Source organism: Pundamilia nyererei, unplaced genomic scaffold (genome assembly GCF_000239375.1).
Source record: "Pundamilia nyererei isolate P.nyererei 1_Seehausen unplaced genomic scaffold, PunNye1.0 scaffold00044, whole genome shotgun sequence".
Lineage (NCBI taxonomy): Eukaryota > Metazoa > Chordata > Actinopteri > Cichliformes > Cichlidae > Pundamilia > Pundamilia nyererei.
The window spans coordinates 721,636-734,078 of NW_005187445.1; the positions used below are offsets into that span (position 1 = coordinate 721,636).

The 12,443-nt window shown below is 39.9% G+C and overlaps 1 protein-coding gene across 1 annotated transcript; it reads left to right on the top strand.

Annotated features, from left to right (window-relative positions):
- Nucleotides 1-431: 431 nt before the first annotated feature.
- opn7d (opsin 7, group member d) lies at nt 432-12,054 on the top strand. The gene is made up of 6 exons (XM_005731619.1): nt 432-517; nt 6,894-6,984; nt 7,055-7,217; nt 9,397-9,524; nt 9,645-9,979; nt 10,296-12,054. The coding sequence occupies exons 2-6, from the start codon at nt 6,894-6,896 to the stop codon at nt 10,773-10,775; spliced, it is 1,197 nt and encodes a 398-aa protein (XP_005731676.1). The 5' UTR covers nt 432-517; the 3' UTR covers nt 10,776-12,054.
- Nucleotides 12,055-12,443: the final 389 nt, after the last annotated feature.

A 12,443-nucleotide genomic window follows, 5' to 3' on the forward strand; every position in this document is an offset into this window, starting at 1 on the left:
ATGCAAAGTGAGAGGATAATCCAAAGTGTAGGGTATGTGGGGAAAAAGTAGTGGTAGTAAGAGTGGGCAGAGGAAATGGGGAGGGGAGCGGTACTTTGAGTCATCAGTGACACTCGGATCTTACCAGTATTATGCTGATCCGTCTCTCTCTCTCTCTCCCGTTATTCTCTCTCTGGCCTGCCGTCACTGTGGGCTTTTCGTTCTCCATCAGTTGAATGCCCACAATAATGATCAGCGCACATGCTGTAAGATGCAGCGAGCATGTGTCCACCTGGCCAGCTGCATGCAAGTGTATGTCACTGAAGGGGAGGAGGATACCTTAACCGGACTCTTCAGTGTGAGGCTGAAATAGAACCAGTGCTCCCCTCTCTCTATCCTTCCCCCCCCCACCACCTCTCTCTTTTTCCTCCACTCTCTGTCTCCTTCTCGGTGGCTGGCCAAGCTCCTCTCCTCTGTGTCCTGCTCTCCACCTGGCCTCCATGAGTTTAATTGAGGACAAGCCATTCCTCCCTGGAAGGTAAGCAGCGTAGCCGCGGGGTGTCAATTTTCAGAGCAATACAAAGAGATTAGACAATAACAGAAAAAAAGAGGGGGGGGGATCAACAATGATGTCGCATTTATGTGACTCCCGAAATTTTGCTTGTTTTTTTTTTAGTGTTTACTACCAGTGAACAGCGAGATAGGCGCTGACATAGATCAATATATATATATATATATGTTTTGTTTTCTTTTATTCTTTTAGATCCGCTTTTTTTTCCTGTGAAAATGTCTGGTAGTTTTTCCTGACTTGCAATTCTTCCTCTAACATGACAACATCTGGATATGTTAAAAGGTTATTTAGTGAAGGGCATTCATTTAAGGTTCAGATACTAAATCAAGGGAGCGAAAATGAATTGTGCAAGCTGTAATAATGATGAAGATGAAGGCTCAGACCTCACAGCCGACTCGTGGGACCTCCGGCAGGATTAGTGACGAGATCCTGATTATCCCACTCTGTAACAAACGAGTGCTTTTCTTTATCTGGTGGTCCAAGTTGAAGCCGTCACAACACTGACCATTTGCAAGACAGCCTGCCTTGATCCTGAGCCGCTTGCTGCACGTTGTTCATCTGGATGGGTTTGCCTGCATGCATGAACTGTTTGCTGTTGTTTTCGTTGTTGCTTGTGCAGACATATGTGATTGTGGCTCACTCAAAGCTCTCTTCGCAGAAAATCAATAAGTGTGGACAAAGACGGATTTTGTTGTGAAGTCCTTCTGTTGGATACAACATAATTTAACAAAGTGACTGAGCTCCAACTGCAGATGAGAATCAAAGGCAAATGGGAAATGAAAACAGCTGTTTGAGGGCATGACACTGACCTAATCAAAAGTTTCTTTTTCTATACTAATCAGAGATTAATCACACAATAGTTTGTGTGATATAGACTGATGAAGATGGTGATGTGCACATAGCCACAGAGGTCCAACTGAATATTATAAAACAACTTAACATTATAAAGCTATTTTATAGCATTGTATATTAAAAAATATTTATGCCAAGTTAATCCAATTAGGATGAGCGACACGTCACATGACCAAAAGTTTGTAATTGCCTGCTTGCATCAGACCATTTATGATTAATTGCCTCAGTAGCAATCAGCTAAATGGCAATCTGTCCTCTATGTTACCACAACTGCAGAAGGTCTATGCTACAATCAAATCATGCGCCATCTCCCTTTGCTTAATTTATTTACCCGTATAATTCTGCTAACAACTGATTCACAGTCACATTAATATGATGCAGTGCTTGACTTCTTAAACACATCATGTGAACGCAGATTGCATCATATGTTAATTCTCCAGGTTACATAAGATATGTCGTATGCCCAGCAATGTTTGAAGGAGTTGCCTCCAACCATGCTGTCATGCCGCTAAAACTTGCTGTAAATATTGTACTGTGATGGCACTCGCTTGTCACTGTCAGTCACTCTCAGATGAGGTGGCAGTTCCACACAGCGAGGGTGACAGTTGACTTTAATCTCACAAAGGTCTCACTAGGTTGTCGTGGCACGTGCCACACAACACACTGGACATCATATTTGCTGCTTTGATTTTAAATACTGCTCAACTCAAAGGGCTTTACCACCGATTTCCAGCATCTAGTGTGGTAGAGTGCTGCTGGGTGAGGCTGTCGGTGGTATAATTATGTTGCCCTGAACTAGAACACAAGAGTTTGAGTTGTATGCACCATATCTTGCTTTCTTTTTTTTTCTTTTTTCTTTTTTTTGTTGACTGGTTAGGCACCAGTCAAACAGGCCTAAAGACTGGTCAGCGGTCCTTGACAACCACCAGTTGCTAGAGAAAAAATGTGTATTCGTCAACCAATTGGCAAGTGGTTGCTGGAGGCTATGGGCCATCTGTGAAACTAGCTGCTAGAGCCACCGTCACAGAGGCCTAGACACCAGTAGGAGACGCCCGGGCACCCACCAGTCAACAGGGAAAATATATCAATTCCTCGTCTGGTTGGTAAATGGTTGCTGGAGGCTGAAAGTGGTCACAAACAGACATTTGGTGCTGCACAAAAAAAAACCTCCTTGCAATTGCTTTGGTCACTAGTCAGTTGGTACAGTTGCCATAGTTTATATGGAAGACGCTGACTTGCCTGTAAACACTCGCCTAATGGTAGTGAAACTGTCTAGTGCTATGCTGTCTATTTGACTTCAGTCAAAATAAGCTGTGAATCACACATTTGTGATAAGTGTTTCACATCGCTGGGGAGGAATGTTGGCCCACTCTTCTTTCCAGAATTGTTTTAGTAAATCAGTCAAATTGAAGGCATGAAAAGAATTTCAATATGATTTAAGTTTTTTGGTTGAATTGTTGTTGTGTTTCAGATCATTGTCCATAACCCAAGTCCTCTTTAGCTTTATGGTACAAACTGATAGCTGGACATTATCCTTCAGGATTTTCTGGTGGAGAGTAGAATTCATGGTTTTAGTGTATTAGTTTTACACCAGCTATCTGAAAATGTAACTTTTGTTTGTTCAGCCAACAGAATATTTGCCCAAAGTCTTGGGTAGACGAGCCTTTGGGTTCTTTTTGGTCAGCATTGTTTTTTCCCCCATGCCATTTTTGCCCAGTTTGTTTAGTACTGTTGTATCATGAACACTCCCCATAAAAGGAGACAAGGGAGGCCTGAAGTTCTTTAGATGTTTTTCGGGGTTCTTTTGTGACCTCCTGGATGAGTTGATGACGTGTGCTTGGAGTGATTTTGGTAGAACATCCACTCCTGGAAGGTTCACTAGTGTTCAACTTATCTCCATTTGTGGATAATGGTTCTCATCATAGCTCACTGGAGTCCAAAGGAATTAAAAGGATCTTTCACTGTAGACCGTGGTATGATGGGTTGCTTTTAGAGATCTTTTAATTCTATTCAATTCAATTCAAATTTAGCTATACAGTGCCAAACAGTTGCCTCAAGGCCCTTTTAGCCTACTTCACTTTGTCAGGCAGGTCCTGTTTACATGAAGTATTGATTCAGCAGCTCTGCCAGGTAAAAAAAAAAAAAAAAAAAAAAGCTACATTTTTTATTTACTCTGGTTACGTTTGTCTAGTGTTAAAATTAGTTTGATGTTCTGAAGCATCCTACTTTTAGAAATACTAAAAAAACAGAAAGGAAAAGGAAAGGGTCAAATACTTTTTTATGGCACTGTACACTTCTGTTTCACTCTAATAAGGATGATAATTTATAAACTAAACATAATGTTAAACCTGAAATTAGTGAGTGACACTATAAACCCCCCAGGAATTCATTTACAGAGGTCATTTCCCCATAGACGTCTATACAACCAGGTATTTTTTTCCAATCAGAGGAGACGTGCCTGCTGGCTATTAGAGGGAATACAGGCTTAAGGCACTTCCACACTGGTTTCACTTTTCAGGTTATTTTTTTCAAGCATATTTGTAACACAAAAAGGCATAAATAAGTAAAAACTGTTCAATACTGCTTTGAAATGTACATATATAAACAGTGTAAATGCTCAAGGGACAGGGCTGGTAAATCAAGCAAAGCATGCAAAATTAAATGTGACACTTTGCATTAAGTTCACATTCGATCACAAACATTTTCTGATTCATAATGTCAATGCACATACACTGAGAGCCATTATAATGGAAAAGAGGGTAATTTACTTTAGATAAAAATACGAATCCTGTTGGTAACATTTTCTGAAGGAAAGAAAATGCTGGGTAATAGATTAACATTTAAACACAAATCAAAAATTGAGACTGGCTGGAAACCATGCAGATACACAACCATTGCTCTTGAGCATGTGGTCTCTTTGCTCTTTCACTCGCTGACATGCCTGTCAGCCTTTAAATGGCTGCTCATCTCCGCTGACTACAGACATTTAATGGTTATGAGTGACAGTTCTACTTTCAGTGGCACCGCAAATCTCACAGTTTGATAGCTTGCCTCAGGCAAACTTGTTGCAAACTGAATAGATAACTTGTCATGCTGACAACAGCAGTAAAACTGCAGAAAGATTATTTTAAATATCCTCTGCAAACCACATGATTCTACAGGGTCAGAGAAGGAAAGGATAGAGTGCACATGTGCTTGAAAAATGAAATAATAAGTCAGGTAAGCAGGTGATATAAGGTGCACTTCTCACGTCATCATCTGGAGGTCAAAGTCCTCGTGTCCCTGTATCAAAGGCGTCCAATTATTAGTTATTCAGGCAAGCTCAGAGACATGACAGTTGTGTCATAGCCCACTCAGCTTCAAAATACTCAATCTATCACAGCAGACCAATGACAGAGTTTATCTTTCCATAACAGCTCCCTTTTCATTTCCACACTCGCTATGCTGATCCGAGTATTTCATAAACTGCTGATCTGCTGGGATTTTTCCCACACAGCCATGTCTAGTGTTTACAGAGAAAACCTCCAGTACATGGCAGCCCTCTGGGTGAAAGCACCTCGTTGATGCTAGATGTCAGTGGATAATGACCAGACTGCCTTGAGCTGATACGAAGGCACCTCTGAATGCAAAACCTGTTAAACCTTGAAGCAGCAGAAAACTGCTGCTTCAAGGTTTAAACAGAAAAAAGAAGTTGTACCCACCTGAAAACGTATTTATGAAGGGCAACCCATCAGACAAAAGTTGGCATAAAGGGACAGGAGCTTAAATGTCTTTTAGCGTCAAACAGAGGAGCTACACATAAACCCAATATAACATAAATAAGGATCATATTTTAAAATTTGAACTATGCAAAGCTGCTTTTGTTTTATTATGGAGCTAATGCAAAAATAAGCATATTATGATCCAATTAAAAGGAAGATGCACGCTTTCTCAGTTACAGAGCCAATTTTTAAAAAAAGAAAAAGCTCAGTCAGTGATTGTTGAGAGTGCTTGAGCTTAAAAACCAGCACACTTGAGAGAGAAGCATGTGCACATTCAGATCTGTGCAAAGGATGTTTATGATTAATATCAGCTTTAAATCTTCCAAAACCTGACAGTTTCCCCTCCCAAGAGATCTTATGAGATGAAAACATGTTTTGCACAGATCTGAGTGAACACACATTTTATCAGAACACATGCTCTCACAAACTGTATCTATCCCAGCAATAACAGGGCTGATCATTAATGTGGTAACAGTATTGCTTTTAATCAATACTGGAGATTAGATGCGGAAACAAATACAAAGAATTGTTTCTTCAAGGTAATTAATTTGGGGAAGAAAAGGCTTTGGAATGATAGTAAACGTGTGCTAAGCCAGTTCCATCACTGATTCCTAAAACACCTGAGGGGAAATTTACTTGATTGAGAATCCATTATTGTGCTGACACAAGAATGAAGTTCATGGAGTTGAGTGGTACTAAAATGGGTCACAGCTTTGTACTCTGCTGAGTCTCCTCCACTCAGACTGACTGGACATTTCGTCATTGACTGGCGTGCTGACTTGCATAGTAATGAAGCTTCATCCCTGTGATTGCCTAAGTCCTTGAACATCAATATTGCCTCTACATCATCTCTGGTAGCTATCCAACTCTTGCTCCGCATTTCGTCCCTGCACCATCCTTTCCTTCCCAATTTCCATTGTATTTTTCATTTTCTATCAAGCAAAGTGATGCACTGAATAGCAATCATTATCTTGGTTGCAAATAGCTGGGTAAGAAGAAGCCGACTGGCTAAAGAATATGAGAAGCGTGAATGCCTCTGACAGTTTTCAAGTGATGGCGAGAAGACTCCATTAAGAATCTTCCAACAATGTGTTAGAAATCCTGGAGAGCCTGTCAACTCTGTTTCATGGCAGGAAAAAAAAGAATCACACTCTCACCTCGGCCCATTATGTATCTCTTCGATCACTTCGGTGTCTGGATTGCAATTGCACTTGTGCTTGCTGAATCATGCTTAGACTGCAATTTCACAAGCTTTTTATTCCCAGAAAATCTGAGCACATTTGGTCTTAATCATAACTGTTTTGTTCCCTCAACCGCTTGTACCCTGTTGTAAATCCTAAAAATGGCACCGTGCTTTAATTTTTTCCATCTGTCAATGCTTTTTAGATATTTGTGTTTAATATGAACAGTCCTCAGCTTTTGCAGAGGATTATTTTTCTTCAAAACGGCTTTTTTAATTTATTTCTACATCTGATCCTGTAGGCTGCAGATATTTCTTGCAATAACAGCAGTAGGACAGCTTGTAGTGCACTACAGACAGTGTGCAGTGTTTGAAATGCTTCAGAAACAAAACAGTTTGCATTGATTCGATTTTACATAGTGACTACATATACTTCCTTTTTGCATGTTTTCATTTTTTTAGGATCCTAAGTTGAGTATTGACTTTTGTAAATTCCTGGATTATTTTCAGCTTTATTGACCATGAATTAATTCGAGTGGTGACATTTCAGATGGGAAATGCTTCAGACACGTCTGCTGTGTTTACCTCCACCATCTCCAAGGAGCATGACATCTTCATGGGTTCAGTCTACAGCTTATTCTGTGAGTCCACACAACATTTTTTTATGCTTTATCCATCTTTAGCACAACTCAATCTCCTTTTCTTTCACAGGTGTACTGTCCATCATAGGCAACTCCACACTGCTACTTGTTGCTTATCACAAGCGGTCAACCTTGAAACCAGCAGAGTTCTTCATCATCAATCTCTCCATCAGTGACCTTGGGATGACACTCACTTTACTTCCACTGGCCATACCATCGGCGTTTTCACACAGGTATCGTAAAAGCTCCTTCTATATTTTTATTTCATTTCAACTTCAAATTCATTTATCAGTAATCATTAAATTTTTTTCTCTATTCACTATAAATAGCTACATGTTATAGCAAAAAAAATGGAGATTGATAAACATTTTGTGTAGTTGTGGGCCTTAACTATATTTTCAATCTAGCCCCATGTGGAAGGGCCTCCACATTTAGTGCCATTCCTAACAAACTGATGTGAATTCACCAATTTCCTTCTGCATCAGGACCAGACTGTGGAGGCCTTTTACAGTGAACTCGTTGTCACGTTCAAGAAATCAGTTTGATTCGTTTTGTGACATGAAATAGAACCAAGATGGATCCATGCTTTCATATGTCACAGCAGAAACTGAGACTCATTAACATTTTTCCAATTTTCCTATTATCTAAATTTGGTAAACCAGTGTGAACTGCAGCCTCAGTTTCCTGTTGTCAGCAGACAGAATTGTCACCTCTTCTGCTGCTTTAGCCCTTCTACTTCAAGGTTCAATGTGCTGTGTTTTTAGAGATGCTCTTACCTTGGTTGTAACAAGTGGTTATTTGACATCATCATTCTCCTCAGACATCTGGCTTCACTCAAAGAACTGCTGCTCGCTGGATATTTTCTTTTCAGCTCGCGCTTGGTAAACCCTAGAGATGGTTGTGTGGGAAAATCCCAGTAGATCAGCAATTTATGAAATACTCAGACAAGTCTATTCAGCAATCCAGCAAAAGTAAATCCGCATTCTTCGGCATTTTGATGCTTACTTTAAATTTCAGCAGGGTGTCTTCATCGTGCCTACATGCCTAAATGTATCAACATATTGCCACGTATTTGGCTAATTAGATATTTGCTTTAATGAGCAGTTTAAACAGTTATACCAAATGAAATGCCCAGTGAGTATATGTTACAACATGTCTAACCTAAAAATCTATAAAAAATGACTTTTAACAGATTTCCTGTTAAAGTTTGTGCACTTCCTTTTTTTCTGTCACTCTGTCTAAATACCTACTTACATTTTCATCATTGACCTCAAACTCCAACTCTTGCTGGGAAAATCAACAGTGCAAAACTCTGAATGAAAACATCTTCAGTGGAGGACACTGCAGTTTCCAAGCCTGACGAAGACGTGTTACGTCACGAGCATTACCAGGTGTTTGCTTTCGGCTTTGTTTTTTGTTTTTGTCTTCACACTCACAGTTTTGCACTGTCAGTTTGCCCTGAGTTCAACAGCTACATCCCAAGAGAGGGCATCTGGCAAAACTGCGGTACATGTCATGAAAATGTCACCATTTCGGTAAACAAAAATAAATCTGTGGTCTCTGTCACTCACCACCATTCTTAGTTGCCAGATTTAGCTGCCTGTGAGTTGCTCTTCCCAGAAACTCAAATTCAAATCGAGGGTCTCTGCTGTTACAAGGTGGAGGAGATCTAGTATGCATTTCATACGTGAAAAAGTGATCATAATCTGACTTGCAAAGAGCAATTCCAGCACTGCAGGAGAGCTTCAGTGCTCACAAGGAAACATTAAGGTGGAGCACATTTACGTGAGGTCTCTTGTCCTTGTTTTTTATTGACACAGTCTTCCATGTTATATATCCAGAGGTCCTTTGGTGCATTTAGCTTAGCAAACAGTCAGAAAATAGTCATCTATCAACCAAAAATATACTTTTTAAAAACAAAATAATGCGAACACTTTTGCAGACACAAGATACATGATGGCCTCCAGTAATAATAATGTACCTGATTTAAAATGTATTGTTATAAATTAGCTTAACTGAACCTCTGTTTTTGAACAGGGGCTTATTGTTGTTAGAAGAGATTAATAATAACCAAGAAAGAATGAGAATGAGGAAAAGTGGGAACATTTTGGAAAGTGGTTTATTTCATCCTAAATGCCTGAATGCAACTGAAATGGATCATGTTCCAGCAGGTACTCTTAATACTGTATCAGATTGCAGAATAAATATAAACAAATTATATTGGAAATCTATGTTCGGGATGGAGAGGGCTTCCCAAAGCTTGTTATTATACTTCTATCCTAACACTCAATAAAAAGACCCTCCAAAGCTGTGACAGTTACACTCTACAGTTACACTCAAACAGGGAGCAGTTTTCTGGGCCCTAGCCTCTATTACATTTTTTTTTTTTTTACTCATTGTCTATGTGTACAGGTGGCTGTTTGGAGAAATCATCTGCCAGGTGTATGCTATGTGTGGAGTGCTGTTTGGTCTCTGCAGCTTGACAAACCTCACAGTCCTTTCCTTAGTGTGCTGCCTTAAAGTCTGTGTCCCCAACCACGGTGAGGGTGGAATAAATTGATACGCATGATGTTGTCAAAGCTACAGAAAGTTTACCAGCAGCAGGAGTAAAACAAGCATAATAACTTCAAGGCACCTTTTTCTATTCCCTCTCTTATCAGGTAACAACTTCTCCTCGTCACATGCCCACCTCCTGGTGGCTGGAGTGTGGTGTTACGCATCTGTGTTTGCTCTGGGGCCACTGGCACACTGGGGACATTACAGTCTTGAGCCTTATGGGACAGCGTGCTGCATTGACTGGCATGCACCCAACTATGAGCTTTCAGCTTTGTCTTATATTATCTGCCTTTTCTTCTTTTGCTATGTAGTCCCCTGCACTATCATCTTCCTCTCCTACACTTTCATTCTGCTGACCGTGCGGGGCTCACGTCAGGCCGTCCAGCAGCATGTGTCACCACAGGCCAAGAGCACCAATGCACACGCTCTCATTGTCAAGGTCAGAGGTTATGGCTGTGTCGCTTCAGCACCACTGACTATAGCTTTTATAGCTAACAGGATCTAAGTAGGATATGAAAACATAAATAATTAGAAGGTTATAAATTAAATTGATTACTTTCTTTATCTCTGTACAGTCTTCTGATGCATATGTAGACTTCTGCGTGGATAGATTCAAAACTAAAGTTATAATACTTAAGATATATGTTTTCATACAAATTTGCCACTAACATGAAACTAAATTCTGCATGTCATGTTTTTTGTTCAATGTTGTTTGAATATCTGCATGCATATGTGTGAATGCTCCTTCTCCACAGCTGTCTGTAGCAGTGTGCATAGGCTTCCTGGCTGCTTGGTCTCCATATGCTGTCGTGGCCATGTGGGCTGCTTTCGGGGATGCCACGCAAGTTCCTCCTGCTGCTTTTGCCCTTGCTGCAGTGTTTGCCAAGTCTTCTACCATCTACAACCCTATGGTCTACCTCCTGTGTAAGCCCAACTTTCGCGAGTGTTTATACAGAGACACTTCGATGTTACGACAGATGATCTACAGGGGCAGTCCGCAGTCCGAGCCGAAAGAACGATTCGGATCCACATCACAGCGCAACAAGGACATGAGCGTCTCCACGCGCTTTTCAAATGGACAGCAGGAGAGCTACGGGGCGTGTCTGCACTGCACTGACAATGCAGCTCTGTGTCATGTGACACCCCAAAGGACTGCCTGCATCCTGACTGGATCCACCTACACAGAGGTGACAGTCGGCCAACTCTCAGCCAAAACACAGGCCGAGTTCCTCTAGTGGAACAGCCTGATTCTTTCATAAAGCAAACAAAGGACGACACGTGATCAAAAAGACAAAGAGGTTACTGAACAATAAAGTCTCAATGAGACTTCACCACCTTTGCAAGGACCTTTCATGTCATCCTTTCTGAGTGACTCTTTCAATGTGAAATGAAAACATGATACAAAAACTTCTCAGAAGATTTGCCACAAAAAAGTATACTTGCAATGTCTTGACGTCTACTTCTGTGTCAGCTCGTTTCCTGTTTCATTTAAATGTGCAGTAATTTAACAGGATTCCAAGAGAGCAGAAAATGAGACAGCAGAACCCCCTCCAGCTTAAAGGTTAATTAGGAAAATGTGTACCTCAGTGTGCATCATGAGGATAAACTATGTTTAATATTCACCTCCACACCACCAGCGCCAACTGAGTATATTATAAGAACGTATTGTAGTCAAAAAAGATTGTTTAGGTTTCTTTACATTGAGGACCGTGATACTGTACGTAAAGGGGTATTCAACCTAAAATGATCAAGTATTCACCACCTGTAGGAGTGAATGTCTGATCTAATGTTTTGTCCTTGTCAATAGTGGGATGTACTGTAACTGAGACATAAAATCAAACTGGCAGCTGCAGTTTTCTGGGATGAACAACACAACCAAATTTCCCCACTTCGTCCAGCCTGCAGGGTCTTTGAGAGGTTTAATGTTAGAGAGAGTGCTGTAAGCAGAAGATCACTTCAGTCAAGAGGCCTGTACTTGCAGGGCTCCAGTGCAGCATGTAACCTGCAGTCATTTTCTAAACAGAGACTGTTGAACAAAATAGTTCCACATTAATTTGTACATAAGTTTAGATGTTTATTTCATAAAAAGCACTGGATGTGACTCCCTTTGGTTTACAGAAACTCCCATTTCAGTTGTGGGGCCTCGCTTCTCTTCTTATTTAGATCTTAGCAAACCAATATTAAAGGGAACCCACGCTATTAAGAAAACTTAATAACCTGTCATTTCAAATCATTCTATTTAAACAGTCAACTGATTAGGAATCAAGGAAAATCAGTTTCTGCAATAATTTACATCAGTACAAAGAGAAAGATTTCCAAAGTAGGCCATGGTTAAGACTGAAGGTCCTTGAGAATTATTTTGCTTTACAGAGATTTTGTCTTGCAGTTTATTTTCTGCTAAAAATATGCATTTACATCCATCAGTTAAAAAAGCGATTCCTTTACAGCAACAATGATGTCTTTTCATCCATGTCAATGCAAAAATACAAAGAACTATGTTAGATTTAATTTTAGTTTCTTTTATAATGTGGTCCTGTGCTGTGTGACATCATGTGTATGTATATATGTTTAAAAAGTATCATGTATGTATTTATTTCATTATAAAAAAGTTCTTGTTTAGTATTATTTACTAAAAACACAAAAACAAACGGATCATTGCACTGTTTTTGGGGCACAGAAAGTTGCATCATCTGACAGAAAGTGAGATTTCAGAAAGATTGAAATAATTTCAAATTATTCATAAAAACACTTTAAAACATGAGGGCAAATTGTAAACACAAATTTTACTGAAAACGATCGTAGAACAGAGATTATAATCGAATGTTTAAAATCAGCTCTTATTTTCTGTGAATAAGGCAATCTTTAATATTTTTTTCCAAGCACTTTATCTGTGAGGAAGCTGC